The following is a 15950-nucleotide window of genomic DNA, read 5'->3' as shown; positions in this document are numbered from 1 at the left end:
TGGGGTGGCCGCCCTGCCTGGGGCTGCATGGGGGCTCACAGGGCAGAAACAGGGTCAGGCAAGTCAGCAGTCCCCCAGGACCCTCCCCAGTGTGGCAGGAACCGGCTCCCAGTGCCGACCCCATCCCAGGGTGTGGGGGCAACTGCAGTCCCCACCCCAGGGCAGAATGATGCCCCATGGCACTGGCACAGGCATCATGATGGGGTCACCACAGGGGACACCCTGGCACTCCTGGGGTGCCTGTGCAGACGTCCTGGCCAGGGTCTCCCCATGCAGCTCCGACAGCAGCCCCCCAGCTTATCCTCCTCCTCTCCCAGCCCCTTGTCTGCATTAAAACCCCTTTGTGCCACTCGTGCCCAATCCCCCACCACCATCGTGCCAAATCCTCCGTCACCGTCCGTCTGTACAGCCCAAAATAACCATGGGCTCACCTGAGCAGGGGGGGGCGGGGGGCCAGGGCCGCCCGCCTGCCCTCGTCCCACTGCTCCATATTAATGAGCCCCCTCCTCCTCCGGTGTCCAGCTGTGCAGTCGGGGCTGCTGCCATACCTGAGCGCAGCAAGACGAGGCCACCGCCACTTGGTGCCGGCCGCCCTCGCCATGGCCGGCTGCTCCCCCGTTTTCCAGCTCTGGCTCTTGCTCCAAGCCGCCTGCCTCTGCCTGGCCCAGATTGTAAGTCCTGTGCTTGGTCCCCCTCTGCACCGGGCTGGGATGGGGGACAGAGAGGGGACGGAGAGGGGACGGAGAGGGGACGGTCCCTGTTTCCCCCCTTGCCGATGCTCGCTTGCAGTGCTGAGCGCCCCTGGGTCTTGCTGCTTATTTTCCCAGCATGTTTTGCTCGCTTTTCCCAGGAATGCTCCATGATGGGGGGGTGGGGGGAGTGGGAGCAGCCCCCAGCCAGGACCCACAGCTCCGACCCACCGGGGACCTCTCCGTGCCAAATGCTGCCTCCAGCCCTGTGAGACAGGGACATGGCTGGGCTGCACGGCTTGAAGTTTGGGACTCGTGAGCTAAATGAGTTTAGTTTTATTTTCCCCTTGGGGCAGCAATGGGGGACCCTCCGCTGTTTCCCTCCCCAGCAGCTGACAGATCTTCCGCCTTCCAACACCTGGGAAAATGCTTATTTGCTTCTGCTTTGCTGGGCCACACTGCGGAGCCGGGCTGAGGGGGGCTTTGGCCCGGGGCTCTATGGGGGCTTGCTGAGGGGCAGCGGGGAGGGAAACCAGCGGCTGGGTTCCCGAGGGCTCTCCAGACTCACCCGGGGGCAGGAGAATACGCATCGGAAAGAAGAGAAGGGAAGGTGTCCCTCTGCTCCTTGGGGCGAGTGCTGCAAGCGGGACAGGCAGCATTCCTCCTGGGATCCCACCCGAAAAGAGAACAAACTCTCCCTGCCTTGCAACTGTGAAAATCAAATTTTTAGAAAGGATTTCAGAAAAAACTTCCCATGTGGCTCCTGAGCTGCCTGCCGGCACAGAGAGCCTCGCTGCAGAGAGCTGGGGGGGCAGTCGTCTTCCTAAAACAGACCCCTGGGATGCCCATGGGCTTGCGGTGGCAGGGTCTGGCCAGGGGAGCAGGCTCCGGTCAGAGCAAGGGGGATGTGGGAGCTCTTGGAACAAGGATCCATTTGGAAATCATTCGGGCAGGACAAAGGTGCCATTCACGGGCGCTCCCAGGGTGCTCGCTCCCACCCCGAGCACAGGGTTTGCTTCCAAAGCGAAGCTGGGGCTCTCCTAGGTCTGTGAACAAACCAGCAACACCTCTCATCCTTATATATTTAACTTTAAAATAAATAAGCCTGGAAGGACGGAGAAATGGCAGGCGTGTAGCCCCAGCCAGCCCGTCTGGTTTTCATTTCCAGGAACACCAGGAGTTTGGTCTCCAGGACAGGAGTCTCTTCCCCACAAACACCCCGTTAGGATAACAGAGATTTCTTTGCAAAGTTGCTCCTGCGGAGCCCTGTGCAAACCTCAAAGCTGGGGCCAGGCTGCTCGGGAGCTCCCCTGCCGCCGGCTGAATGGCGCTTTTGTGCGATGCTGCGGAGCGGTGCTGCGGGCAGCGAGCCAGCCCGGCACAGGGCGGGCGTGTGCCCATGGAGGGGCTCAGCGTCCCCGTTTCACACCGGGGCTTCAGGAACATAAATCCTGCTGGTGCTTTTAGCAATTCCAGTGCTGGGCTTGCACCCCGGGCCAAGAGAGGCCTTTGCAAACGCTGCCATCGCCCCGTCGAGACCCCGCTCTGCTGGGGCAGGAGCCCCACAGGCACCAGGGCAGGAGGGCAGGATGGGGCAGCAATGGGGTAGAAACCAGGGAGGGGATGGGGACCTGGTTGTGCCAGTGCAGGGGGAGATTTCCTGGATTTCTCCATCCCTGCCTTTGCCGGGGGGCACAGGCCAGGCAGCGGAGGACCCATGGCGGCGGGGGGGGGCAGAGCTCTGACGCCTTGGGGTGCTCACTCCATCCTAGCTCTCTGGCGACGGGTCCCCAGCGCATGCTGGTGGCGAGTGCCGCATCCTGCGCTCCCTCTGACCCCCAGCATCTCTCGGGGACTGGCTGCTCCTTCCTGACATGGGTCCCGTTCTTTTTTTCCCTTAGCGAGGGCCGCCGGGAGAGCCCGGCCCACGAGGGCCCCCCGGTCCCCCAGGAGTGCCGGGAGTGGATGGCATTGACGTGAGTACGGTGCGGCCGGGAACCTGTGCAGGCGGGAGGGAGGGAGGGAGGGGACCTGGAGCACAAAGAAGGACATTGTGTTGGGGCAGAGGCTTGGTGGAGGGCAGGGGCTGCCGATACCATGCGGTTCCCGCACTGTGCTGCTCCCAGGCTGGGGCAAACACAGCATCCCTGGCTTTGCTGGTGGCCCTGGGCAGCAATGACGGGATGGGGGGCACAGCTCCTGCACTGCGGCCCCATCCCTGCGAAAGCAGCCCATGGCCTCCTGACCATCTTGGGAAATGGGGCCTGACATGGTTTTTGGGGAGCACGCTGGCAGGGAGGTTTTGCTCAAGGCACCCCTCTCTGGGCAGCAGAGGATGGTCAGAGAGGATGGGTGCAGGGATCGGCCCAGAGATGCCCAGTGAGGAGGGGGAGCTGGGGGGACTGGTGGGGAGCAGGACGCCCAGGTCGGGTGCCTGCAGAGCAGCGACATGGCCAGGGCTGTGGCAGGCAGCTGTGGCCCTGGACCCTCCCCAGGGCTGCAGGGAGGGAGCCTGAACAGAGGGGAGGTGTGTGAGCCAGCAGAAAGCGCTCTTTCTCCAAGACTTGCCCCAGGGTGTTATTTTAGTGCTATTTATACCCAGAACAGCCGCAGCCCTCCCGCAACCCCAGCACAGCCCTCTCTTCTCAATGCCGGCCCCATCCTGACCTGGCTGCCGCGCTGGGGGATCCAGCATCTCGCTCCGGCTTGGGGTGGCAGATGGGAGAGACGGGTCCTGAGCGCCCTGAGCTGCTGGGCCTGGCTCCGCAGGGTGACTGACTCCTTTTTACAACCTTCTTCCCTTTCCCCAGGGTGACAAAGGCTCAGCCGGAGCCCCCGGGTCCCCGGTGAGTAACCCATGCCTCCCCGCAGCTCTCTGCTGGTCTCACCCCTGCTGGAGGAGCTCCTTTCAATCTGCCCCCACGCCTCTTCTCTTTTAAAGGGTGCCAAGGGGGAGCCTGGAGCCCCCGGTCCCGACGGGCCCCCAGGGAAGCCAGGCATCGACGTGAGTACCGACCCCCTGTCGTCCCCCCGCAGTGTCCCTGGCCGAAGCCCCTGGGTCCCAGCAGGGTCTCAGCAAACTCCTCTTACCCCCGGTGCAGGGATCCTTTTCTGTCACACATAAGAAAGTGACAAAACCCCTTTGTGCGGGGGCTGAAAACACCTTTTGAATCACAGCAGCCAACGCAGGCAGGGGTTGGGCAGGGGTCGGGCAGGGGTCCTGCCACCCCCTCCCACTGCCTGGGCTCCAGAAGTGCACCCCCACTCAACCTAGGGCGAGAGCTAAGCCAGGGCACAGCACCGACATCTCTGAACATGAAAAGGTTTTTCCTTGTCCTTTACTACAGCTGCTGTCCTGAGCCCTGGTTTGGTTCTTGTTTCCTCCAACATAAATCTGGAGCAACCCCATGGCTACCCCCAGAGCCACCCCCTTGGCACCCACATAGGTGGCACCGGTGACTTCCCCTGCTGCCCCGTCCCCAGCAGAAGCCCAGCCCAGGGCAGAGGTGGCAGGCAGAAAGGGGACGGAGCTGCCTCCTTGCCCTGCCTTGATGCCGTGATGCTTGTCCCCATGCTCCCCAGGCTGGGGTATGCAGAGGTGCGTGATGGGCGCCCGGGAGGTTTGGGCTGGGTGCCTACCCCTGGTCCCCAGAGCAGCACTGCATGGGTAAGTGCCTGCAAGCGTCAGAAGGAAACCCAAACTACAGGTTCCTCTTTTGTGTCTCTGGATAGCACTTCATAAATATTTTGGGGTTTAGTTATTCTTCAATAATAAATGAATAGACTAATAACTGTCATTATAAGCATGCATTATTCATCCAGGCTAATCCGCCTGCAAAAGAGTTCAGCTCCTCTGAAGACGGACGCTGAGCAGAGCCGGGCTGAGCGACGGGCTGTCCACCCGCACCGTCCCCGTGTGCCCAGCAGCCTGCAGGAATTAGTCCCTGGGTGAATCTCAAGCCATCAGCTACAGGGATCCAACCCCTGGCACAGGCACAGCCCTCAAATGTGCTGGAGTGGGGTCAGGGGAGCCAGGGAGTGACTCGGAGTTGATATAACTGGGATCATGGACGGGCTGAGCTCCCACATGCCTCTGCCAGGGCCAGGGCAGCTGTGCTGGACGTGCCCTGTGGCGTGAGGGTCCCTGCCAAGCCCTGGCACAGGGTCTCAGAGCAGAGCAGCTCACGGGGGCTGTGGAGCATAGCTGCGAGGCTCTCTCTGCCACTGGGGCTTGGGTCCAGGTCCAGCTTCATCTCCAGGTTTGCTGCGTGATGCGCACAGCAGTGACAGGCACAAGTTCCCCACTGATAACCCTTGACTCCTCGTGATGGAAAAAGCCCCAGCAAAAACACCTGGCTGGAAAGCAGAAGTGCTGGCAATAACCTCCTGCCATCTCTCCTCCTGCAGGGCTTGACGGGAGCAAAAGGGGAGCCAGGGCCCATCGGCGGGCCAGGAATTAAAGTAAGTGAGGAGCTGCTCTGGGGCAGCCGCTCTGGGCTCCTGCCGTCCCCCCCTAGAGCCAGCAGAGCCGGGCCAGGCTGAGACCAGTCCTGACCCTGTGGAAGGGATGCACGGATGCAGAAATTGTGTGATGGAGTATTTGGCAATGAGGGGGCACTGAGACTGGGGCCAAGGAGGGGTGAATTTTAGCAGTTCACACAGCAGTGGAGCTGGGCTTGGGGAGCCAAACCCTCCCTTTTTCGGTTCCTGACTCTCCCCTTCTGTCCCGGCAGGGCCAGCCCGGACTCCCAGGGCCGCCGGGGCTCCCTGTGAGTATCTTCCTCTTCTGTGGGTGCTGGTGATGCACCCACTCCTGTCTCTGACACCCGCTCCCTGAGCACCCATGAGCGGGGTGGGAGCCAAGCAGGGACCCAGCCCTGCCCCCCCCCCCAGCCATATCCTTGGTGGTGGCTCAGGGCAGGGATGTTGGTGGTTTTGTGGGGGGGAGGTTGGAGAATTTGGACCAATTGTGTCTTTCTTCTTGCTGCAGGGCCCTTCGCTGCCAGGACCACCAGTAAGTGCCGGGCTTGCGGGGCTGTGGGTGGCCAGGAACTCCGCCTGGGGTTGCACTGGAAGAGCTGAAATCTCAGAACCCCCAAAGTGAGGTCTTGGGTCTCAACCTGCCTCACTCAGTGAATGTCTGTCTTCTTAAGGGGCTTCCAGGCCAGGTTGGGCTTCCCGGAGAGATCGGAGCACTGGGACCCAAGGTGAGGTGTCAGGAGGGGGTGCGGGAAAAACCTCTCCTCCTTACCCCAGCATCTGCTTCTGTGCACTTCTGGCCTTCTGGGGTAAAGAGGGGTGACCCTGAATGTGGGCAAGTGGGGTGCTATGGTGGGGATGCAGGGGTGATGGACTCTGTGTCTGCAGCTGGGTCCCCCAGCACCATCCAGCCCCTCCCAGCTCATGGCTGGGGGAGGCCCAAATTCCCACTGTGACAGCCAGGGTCTCTGGTGCTTCATCACCCATCCCCACCCTGGCTCCAGCGGTACCTGCCACCTCCCCACCTCTAAATCTCCTTGCCTGGGGTTGTTCTTTCCTAGGGTGACCCTGGACCCGATGGCCCGCGGGGTCCCCCAGGACCTCCAGGGAAACCCGTGAGTATCTCCCCAATCACCAGCATTCTCTGCAGGAGGGAAAAGGTCCCCCAGCCCCTCAGCCCAGGGTTTGGGGCCGGGACTCGGGCTGTGGCACACACCTCCTGCCGCATGCCTTGCTCCCCTCCCTCCCAGGTGTAGCACTCACCCCTTCTGTAAAATAGTGCTGATTTCAAACCGCAGATGCTGATGGTCTTCTTCCCTCCAGGGCCCCCCAGGACACATCCAAGGAGTGGAAGGCAGCGCTGATTTCTTGGTGAGAGCCACCGTTACCTTGTCCCTTCAGCAGGCCTTTGCAGGGTAATGGCAGCTGGAAGAGCGTGTGCTGCCCCGGCCTGAAATACAGACACCAGTGTAATTCGGTAACTGGGGCCGATAGACTGGGGAGGAGCAGAGTCCCCAGCTGAAACAATGCTGTGAGCGGCGGGTCCCCTGCATCACTGCACAGCCCGGCTTCGCCGCACAGCATGGGAGCCCATCCCTCCCAGCACGGCTTCTCCTTCCCCAACTCAGCCTGCATTTCTTCTTCCCCACCAGTGCCCGACCAGCTGCCCGCCAGGTCCCAAGGGGCCCCAGGGACTGCAAGGACTGAAGGTAAGGGAGCCCTGGAGCTGCCAGGGAGCAAGCAGTGACCTCCACTTCCAGCGTGCTGTGCCTGAGCAGAGGAGCCTTCCCCAGTCTGGAGGCACAGGGAGCTCCGGAGCCGCTCTGCTCCCCTGGGAGCACAGAGGCATGCACACTCACAGAGACCTGGGGGCAAAGGTGCTGTGGGAGAGGTCCCCTGTGGGTCCCCAGCTCCTGCCAACCCCTTTTGGGGAGGTGAGACCCAATGCCAAAGCCCCAGGCCCAGCTATGCTGCTGCATGGCTCCTCGGCTGCAAAGCCCAGGGGGTTAAACCCGGTGGGCATCCCCACCACATGCCCTCGAGGCTGCAGGATGCTGAGCATCACCAGTGGGCACCCCAGGGTGGGACGTTGCAGGCAGGGTGGCTCTGGGTGACTTGGCTGTCAGGATGCTGCCTTGACCCCACTGCTCTGCCCAAGGGATGCTCAGGATCTTCCTCTTCGCCCTTAGGGACACAGAGGCCGCCCCGGTGCCCTCGGGGAGCCCGGCAGGCAGGGCAGGCAGGTGAGTGACCTCTCCGGCAGCTTCCCAGAAGCAGCCATGCGTGCCTGCCTCTGGGAGAACCGGGGTTGGACTAGAGGGCAAGGGGGCCCTGGGGAGAGAAAAGGGGAAGGAAGGAAAGCAGTGGGAGAGGGAGGAGGGAGATCCAGGGCTGGGAGATGGCGGGTGGGCAGGGTGGTCTTCCCATGGTGGCTCCCTGGGGTTGGAGACCTGTCCCCATCCCCTGCCAAGTCCCAGGTGAGGGGGTCTCAGGTCCCCAGGGGAGTTTGTACCCCCACTCCACCCTAACACTCACCTCTCTCCTCTCCATCCCTCCCCAGGGCCCTAAGGGTGACGTCGGCGCCTCCGGAGAACAAGGTGTCCCGGGCCCCCCGGTAACATATTTATGTCTCTTTGCTGCTCTGCCCTCCCGGGTGCCCCAGGGGCAGCCAGTTTGTGCTTGGTCCCAGACGCTGGAGATGTGACACCAGTGTGTCCATGCTCCTGAGGACCCACTGCTGGGACCAGAGGGAAGCCTTCGTCCCATCCATCTCCCTCCTCCCATCCATGCAGCAGCTGCCAAAGCACAAGACCTTCGCGGTCAGCGCTGGCCTGGGCACCTCGGTTGTTAGTGCACGTTAACATGGATAATTCACCGGCCAGGGACAAATCGTTCATGTACACTGAGCCCCCCCTTACCCCACCTGAACAGGGGGTGCAGCAGGGGACGTGGGGATTAAAGCTGTTTGAGCTCACCGAGCACTTTGAAGATGAAAAGCAGTTAATGGGCTGAGCCCTTCAGTGCAGGAAAGGGCAAAACTGCTTTGAAGCCAAGAGCTTTGGTGGGGGAAGCAGCACCAGTTTGGGCCCATTGCTGTTATTGAACCGACAGCTGGAAAGGCGCCTGGTGGGGGGGCTGCAGAATTAGGAGCAAGCGGCGGGACTGAAATGCCTCACATTCGGCAAAACCAGCTGATTGCCAGTACAGGCTTTTGCTCTAATTGCGGCTTCCCCCTGGGCTGCTCCTGTTTCCAATAAGCCGGCTGTTGTTTCCTTCCCCGCAGGGACCGCAGGGCCTGAGGGGTTACCCTGGGATGGCGGGACCCAAGGGCGAGACGGTAAGCACCGGTGGGATGCAGGGGTGGCTGTGCCTGGCTCCGGCGTCAGGGGGACCAGCTCCCCAGGGCTGAGCTATGGTGATGCTTCCCAGGAGCATCGCTAACATGCCTGTTTGGCCATCTCGGGTTGCTGCACGCTGCCTCTTGCTGGTGGGGTTGGACCTGGCTGGGGGCTGAGGTTGGGATGGGAGGAATTAACCTCCCCGTGCTGTCTTTGCAGGGTCCTGCTGGTTACAAGGGGATGGTCGGGACCATCGGAGCAGCCGGGCGGCCGGTGAGAGCCCTCCCTTGTCCCTGGGGGCTGCGGGGCAGGCGGGGGACCCCGCACTTTGCTGCTCAGCCCCCGACTGTCTCCCCTCCAGGGCAGAGAAGGCCCCAAGGGACCACCTGGGGACCCTGGTGAGAAGGGAGATCTGGTAGGTAACCCACCCCTTGGGGAGGGCAGCGCCGTGCCCTGTGTGATGCCAGTGCCCCCTTTTCCCCAGCTTGGCCCCGCTCGCTGGCACAAGCAGGGGCTCTGCCCTGGGTGCCTCGATGGGCATCTCCTGCCTCTCCCAGCTCTGTCCTCTGCACCCAGTGAAATAACGCTTGCTCTCTCCTGCTCTAGGGTGGCCGTGGCATCAGGGGCCCCCAAGGAGACATTGGCCCCAAGGGGGAGACCGTAAGTACTGCTGGTGGCACCTGTGCCCACATCTAGGGCTGAGCCCCTTGCAAGGGGAAGCTCTCTGCCGCTCTCTATCCAGTTGGGGACCACCCTGTGTCCTTGCACCCTGGCTCAGCACAGGGCTGGAGCTTTCTTTTCCCTTCCCAGCCCTTTTTTGCCCCCACCACGAGCCTTTTAGCCCCTCTCAGAGGTGTCAGACCGAGTGACTCTCCCCCCTTTCACAGGGTCTCCCAGGCATCGATGGCAAAGACGGCACCCCAGGTATCCCAGGCGTGAAGGTGAGCTGCTGTGGGCAGGGGCTGCCGGGTGCTGCCGGCACCGGCGCTGGGGAACGGACACACGCTGTTCCTTGTACCAGTGCTGGCGGGGAATAACGGGGGCAGCAAGTGGCATAAGGTCCTGTCCTTGATGTGACATCTGTCTAGGGAAGTGTGGCTGTCCCCACGGGGTCAAGGGCAGTGTCCTGCTTTGGCCAGAAGTCCCTTGTCCCACCCGTGGACACCTCATTCCTACACCTTTCTCTGCCATGTTGTGACATCCTTTCTGTCCTCGCAGGGCAGTGTAGGACAGGCCGGCCGCCCAGGAACACCGGGACACCGGGGACAAGCTGTGAGTACAGGCACATGGGAGCCCACCGCCCGGGCAGGTACCCCATTAACTGTGGGGGGGGCACCCTCATCCCCGGGTGGTTCCAGGGTGCAGGGCCAGCACCCAGCAGGGATGCTGCCTCCAGGCACAGCAGGGTTGCTGACTCTGGTGCTGTGCACAGGGTTTGATCCCAGCTTTGCTTCCACAGGGCTTGCCGGGCCAGCCAGGCAGCAAAGGTGGCCCAGGAGACAAGGTGGGTCTTGGGCAGCTGGGGCCAGAGTAACCCCGTCTGAGCATCCACCCTGCAGCCCCGCTTACCCTACACAGCACCGCGGCAGCCTCCGCGTTCCACCCCTGAGCCCGTAGCCTTGTCCCCCTGCCGTTCCCTCCCCTGGCCTCGCTGTCCCTGAATTGCCTCTGTCTCCCCTTCGCAGGGTGAAGTGGGTGCTCGGGGCCAGCCTGGTGTCACCGGTGCCCCGGGGCAGATCGTAAGTACAGAGACGTCACCATATTCCTCCTGGGCACAGCCTGGGGGTTGCCCTCGATCTGCCTCTCACTCTTTTTTCCCTATTTGCTGTCAAACAGAAAGCAGAGCTGGGCACTTCACCCCCCGCCAACCCTCCTCTTCCCTCTGCCCCTGCAGCAGCTTTCTCATGGGGAAGCCCCAGGCCACTTCTCCAGCCCTGCATCGAGCACCTCCTTGGCCAGCCGGTGCAGTGGCAGCCCTTCACGTGGCTGCAGGGGACAAGGACAGGGCCACACATCCCTCTGGAAAGGATGAAGGGCAGATGGTGGCATTTGAAAAACCAGATGGTTTTTTTCCCCCCCCTCTTAGGGTGAGCCCGGACCTCGGGGTGAGCAGGGACCGCAGGGTGTCCCTGGGATGAAGGTGAGTCCGGGGCACCGCGGGGTTTGTGGTGGTGCCGGGAGCTGCCCCTGACTCTGCTCTCCTCCTGGGTCTCTGCAGGGTGACCGGGGTGAGCGTGGCCTCGTGGGTCCCCCCGGCGAGCAGGGGAAACCGGTGAGTCGCGCCCGCAGCCGGGCTGGGAAGCGGGCTTTGCCTCGGCGATGCTCGGCTGGGGAGGAGGGACGGGGGCGGCGGGGCACGGCTGGCACCGCTGCTCTCGCTTTGATCACGGCTGGGGTCGGTCACACGGCCCGTCCTGCTGTGCCTGGCTGCTGGGGTGAGGGATTAGCCAACGGGGCAAATAGCACGGGGATTAGCGGTCCCAGGGCCGCGCTGGGTTTGCAGCCCCAGCCGGGAGAGGAATTTCGTTCCAGCCTGGCGAGAGTGGGGAGGATGCCCTGCCCCTCTTGGGGGCTTTCCTGGGGTGGGAAATAGGCAAAAAGTGACCTTTGTCCCCCTGACTTCCCGAGGGTCAAGTCCCTGTCCCTAGTGGAGTCCCCTGCTCTCAGCACGGCTGGAGGAGAGGTTTCTCCATTGTTTTCTGCCCTGTCCTCCCACAGAGGTGGGGTTCAGGGCAGGTTGGGATGCAGTGGGGTCGCCTGAGATGCTGGGAGGGACAGGGAACTGCCTGTGGCTCCCCTTGGCTTGGAGAGGATGCTTTGATGGGGGAAGAGGGTCTTCCCACCCCCTCTTCTCACTTGTTTCTCTCTTTTCCCCATGTTACCTTGATCTCCAGGGGCCCAAGGGTGAGCAGGGTCCACCAGGAATCCCAGGACCCCAAGGCTTGCCAGGAGTCAAAGGAGACAAGGTGACTGGCTGCAGGGGATGGGGTCCAGCTCAGGGAAGCTGCGCTGAGCTGGGCTGACCCCCCTTTTTTCTCCTTTCTCCAGGGCTCCCCAGGGAAAACCGGCCCCAAAGGCAGTACTGTGAGTACATCACCCTCCTGCCAGGGCTGGGGGATCAGTGGAGAACTGCTGACATCTGTGTTTAACAGGGCTGGCACCCATCTCAGGGTGGGGGCTGATACCCACTGACACCAGGTGCTTTCTCTGTCACACCCCCCACGTCCTGGTTGAATGCAGTGGGTGGAAAGGAGGGTTAAAGCGGCTGCAGAGATGGGTGCTGGCAGTGAAGGTTCACATTGCTGATTGCCTTTCCTCTAGGGAGACCCGGGCGTTCACGGCCTCGCAGGGCTGAAGGGAGAGAAGGTGGGTCCGCAAAGACGCGTCCTGGGGTGTGGTGGGGGGGACGGGCTGGATGCGGGTCCCTGCCCATGCACTGCAGCCGTGCTGGGGACTCCTGCCCTGCATGGCCCCAGGCACCGCAGCATTGCACCCCAGCGCAGCCACGGTGTGCTCTGAGGGGGGTTATTTCTGTCTCCCCCCAGCTGCATCTCTAAATACGTGCTGTCTCCCCATTACATTTCTTGTGTCCTCTGTCCCCAGGGTGAATCGGGCGAGCCAGGGCCAAAGGGACAGGTGAGTGACTGGGGGTTTGGGAACGAGGGGCTCCCCCTACCTTTGTACTGGGCGGCTCTGTGGGACCCTCAGCTGGAGGCAATCCTTCTGACAAAGGCAGCGGCACTCCACGGAGCTGCTGTGTGCTGCACGCTGGTCACTGGAGGAGGTGTTTTCACTGGAGACGAGCTTCAGTGATGACGTTCAGCCCTGGATTCAGGTTCAGCCCTGGACTCAGGTTCAGACCCTGTTTGGGGTTCAGAATCCAGCTGCAGCACTCGGTCCTGGAAGTCCTTGGGGTCTCGGGGCACAGCCCCTGTGCTCAGGATGGGGCTGAGCTCCCCAATCCTGATGCTGCTCTCCATCCCCACCGAAGCAAGGCATCCAGGGTGAGCTCGGCTTCCCCGGCCCCTCGGGGGACGCAGGTGCACCCGGCGTACGAGGCTACCCAGGACCTCCTGGCCCACGAGGACTCGTCGGGGACCGTGGGGTCCCAGGGATGCCCGGCCCGCGGGGTGCAGCGGTGAGTACCCCCAGTGTCCTGCATCCCCTCCTCACCTGCACTGCAAAGGTGGTGACCGGGGGCTGCCGCTGTCAGCATGTTCAGCTGTGCAGATTAGTTGCCTCCGACTTTTTCTTACTCTGGGAAATGGCTGCTGTTTGCCTCAGGAGCTGCCAGTGCTCCCCCACGAGCTCTCCAGTAGAGCTGAGCTGGGATCCCATCTTTCTAGAAAAGAAGACATCTTTATTTCTCACTGTATATAGCACCAGCAGCAGGCTTAGCTCCAATATGCATCTTTGCAGCCTGTCCAGGGGACAGAATTTTTCTGTATAAGCCTCATTTTAGACTTGCAATATGGGACTGCAGGAAGTTAACTCTGCGAGGAGGTTGCGGAGTGGCTGGCCATGGCGTGAGCAAGGCTGGAGCACTTGTACTGGGACCGAATGGAAAACAAAGAAGGGTTGGGAAGGCAGTGTTGGGTGCAGGGAGGTGCTCTGGACCAGGGGGGCCGGGATGGGACCAGCTCTGCAGGTGCAGATGGGGATGGAAGGAACGCTCTCCCTTTACGGCATATCCCTCTTCTCGCTGCTGGCAGGGCCGGGATGCTGGGGACCAGCACATTGTCGACGTGGTCCTGAAGATGCTGCAAGGTGAGGGGGCGAGCGGGGCACCGCCGGCAGGGTGGCTGCCACCGCGTCCTGTCCCGCACTGGCCTCTCTCTACCCTACAGAGCAGCTGGCGGAGGTGGCAGTCAGTGCCAAGAGAGCAGCCCTGGGTGGAGTCGGTGCCATGGGACCCCCCGGACCCCCCGGTCCCCCAGGGCCACCCGGTGAGCAGGGCCCACACGGACCCATGGGACCTCGAGGCGTCCCCGGCATCCTGGGTGCTGCCGGGCAGATCGGCAACGTAGGACCTAAAGGTAGGTGGTAGGTGGCCATACCCACACCGTGCTGGGCAAAAGCCCTCCTCGGGGCTGACCCTGCCTCATCCTGCCACACTCGTCCCCCAGTTCAGTCCCCAAGCAGGGTAGCCCCCTCCCCTCCCCTGCAGCGCCCGTGTTTCCCACTGCGGCTCCAGCGAGTCCTTCCCTCCCTGTTTCTTTCCCCACAGGGAAGCGAGGCGAGAAGGGTGAGCGGGGAGAACCTGGCCGTGGCCATCCGGGCATGCCAGGCCCTCCGGGGATCCCAGGTAAGCCCCTCTCCCCCTGGCACAGACAGGGCAGGCAGCGGCAGGTCCCCGCAGACCCCGTGCCCCTGGCCAGTGCGATGACGTGCCCAGCAGTGGCGTGGGACCTTCTGGCCCATCCCTACAAACCTGCATGGGTTCATCCTGAAAATCTCCAACTTGTAGCACCCTTTGCTTCATCCTCGCTGCCTGCAGCTCCACCAGCCGCTTTCCTGGCCCCTCAGTATTGCTCATTTTCCGCACTGCTCCGCTAACGCATCCCCATCCTCACCCGCAGCGTTTCCCACGCCCCGGCCCCTGCTTTGCTCCGGCAAAGGCTGGGCTCGGCACCCACAAACGCAGCACGCGTGCACCCACTGATGGCCGCGCTCCTGTTGCAGGTCTCCCCGGCATCCCCGGCCACGCGCTCGATGGCAAGGCTGGGGAGCGGGGCCTGCCGGGCTCCCCGGGAGAGGCTGGCCGGCCGGGCTTGCCCGGTCCCGCTGGCCTGCCGGGGTTTTGCGAGCCGGCTGCCTGCCTGGGAGCCTCGGCGTACGCCACTGCACGCCTGGCGGAGCCGGGGGCCGTCAAGGGACCCGTCTACTGAGGAGGAGGCACCAGCACCACGACAGATCCGGGTGGCAAAGACGCACCGGGGCTGGCAGCAAAGAGACCAGAAAACTGCAAATCCGTAGGGAGCGACCCCTGCCCATCCCGGCTGTGGGAGGGCGCTGGGCTCGGGGCAGCCGCCGCAGGGGCAATGAAGCCTCGGGGATTTAATTTGCTGTAGGTATCACCCCCCTCCTACAGCCCGGGGGACGGTGGAGAATAAAGAGAGGCCAGCCTGAGTCCTATCCTCGTTACTGGGGTTCCTTACCTGGCCCCCCTGCGCATCCTCTGCTCCCTGTGCCCCTTCTCAAAGAAATAAATTGTCTTTTATACAAACCCTCTTACTCTGTTATGTCCTGTTTGGTGTTCAATTGGCTCGTTGCAGGTTTCCTTTTTGTCTTTTTTTTTAAAAAAAAAACACAAAAATTGTGGTTTGATTATTTAAGAGACTTGCCAGATCCAGCCTTTTTCACTGCTGGGCACTCACAGAGCTGTAAATCTTTGTAAAATAGCACTATTTTATAACTATGAGTAGAAAACCACCAACTTTTTTAAAAAATGGACAATAAAAATGAGATGGATTGTTAACAAACTGAAATAACGTGTTGATTTCTTTGAATCAAACCAAGATTATACTGGTGGGGGGGTGGTTGTCTGAGGGCTGAAGTTAGGTTTTTCTGTTGTTTCAAGCCCCTTGTTGGGTGTCTCAATTGCTCATTCCCAACCTTGGGGACAATTTCAGCCTCTCAATAAGTTTCTTAAGCAAAAGCTCCTTTTTCCCCTCTTGCATCGTTGCAAACGTGCAGAGGAATTTGCCGCCCCTGAGCCCGCCGCGTCAGACTGAGGAAATTTGCCAGAAATGCATTGGGCACCTTCAAATAAGGCCAAGTCCACCCGAGTCCCCTCACAATCAAGTGGGCCAGAAAACTATTAGCAGCATTGCAAAGTATATTGATCTCTTAATAGTTAAAAAGGAGGCCTGCAGCTCTAACAGGATCCGCAGGTGTCTTTCTCACTATTGCCATCGACAGCAGAAAGGATTAAAGCTGTGTGGCGGGAGCAATGGGGCTTCACTTTGTAAGATAAATAAAAATCAATTTTTGTTTATTAGCAAAGCATGTTCGGCTTGGCAGGGTAACAAATCCCAGGGAGAGGCGGTGGGAAAGGCTGGCTGGGTCCCTCCCGTGGCACAGAGCATCACTGCCACTGGCCGAGGCACCACCAGCAAATTGCAGCCGAAACGGGGCTGTGATGGGTTCAGGCCCACCCAGGTGTGCTTCAGCTGGAGGGGGTCTAGTCCTGACACGGATCAGATCCAAGCCCAGGCAGACCCAGAACCATGTGCTCTTCCCTCCCCATACACACCTCACGCTGTAGCAAAGCATTTTCCCTTCTCTGTCCCCGTGTCCCCAGACTCTTCAGAAGTGTCCTATACTCATTTTCCATTTAAATTTAAATTACCTTCCCTGTGCCCTTTGCAAACCGCTGCCTTGTCACTTAACGTGCAATCAGCTAACTTTAAGGGGACTGTCTTTTATAAAAAGAAAAAAAAAT

At 61.3% G+C, this 15950-nt stretch overlaps 1 protein-coding gene across 1 annotated transcript; it reads left to right on the top strand.

The window, feature by feature from the left end:
• The first annotated feature begins 408 nt into the window (after positions 1-408).
• On the top strand, positions 409-14977 carry COL9A2 (collagen type IX alpha 2 chain). Its single transcript, XM_064471117.1, has 32 exons — positions 409-671; positions 2591-2665; positions 3500-3535; positions 3631-3693; positions 5097-5150; positions 5423-5458; positions 5680-5703; positions 5843-5896; positions 6230-6283; positions 6492-6539; positions 6821-6877; positions 7358-7411; positions 7729-7782; positions 8452-8505; positions 8726-8779; positions 8868-8921; positions 9113-9166; positions 9394-9447; positions 9725-9778; positions 9966-10010; positions 10192-10245; positions 10593-10646; positions 10725-10778; positions 11401-11472; positions 11555-11590; positions 11828-11872; positions 12110-12142; positions 12498-12644; positions 13219-13273; positions 13354-13542; positions 13734-13811; positions 14189-14977. Exons 1-32 carry the CDS (start codon positions 495-497, stop codon positions 14392-14394), a joined length of 2178 nt encoding a protein of 725 aa, XP_064327187.1. The 5' UTR covers positions 409-494; the 3' UTR covers positions 14395-14977.
• The last annotated feature ends 973 nt before the right edge of the window (positions 14978-15950 follow it).

Source organism: Phalacrocorax carbo, chromosome 22 (genome assembly GCF_963921805.1).
Source record: "Phalacrocorax carbo chromosome 22, bPhaCar2.1, whole genome shotgun sequence".
Lineage (NCBI taxonomy): Eukaryota > Metazoa > Chordata > Aves > Suliformes > Phalacrocoracidae > Phalacrocorax > Phalacrocorax carbo.
Note: the sequence above shows the minus strand (reverse complement) of the source record. Positions and strands in the feature narration are given on the sequence as shown.

Coding starts and splice junctions, on each gene's coding strand:
- COL9A2 (XM_064471117.1), top strand. CDS start 495: ATGAGCCCCCTCCTCCTCCGGTGTCCAGCTGTGCAGTCGGGGCTGCTG. Junction 8,506..8,725: donor CGGGACCCAAGGGCGAGACG/GTAAGCACCGGT, acceptor CTGTCTTTGCAG/GGTCCTGCTGGTTACAAGGG. Junction 9,167..9,393: donor TTGGCCCCAAGGGGGAGACC/GTAAGTACTGCT, acceptor CCCCTTTCACAG/GGTCTCCCAGGCATCGATGG.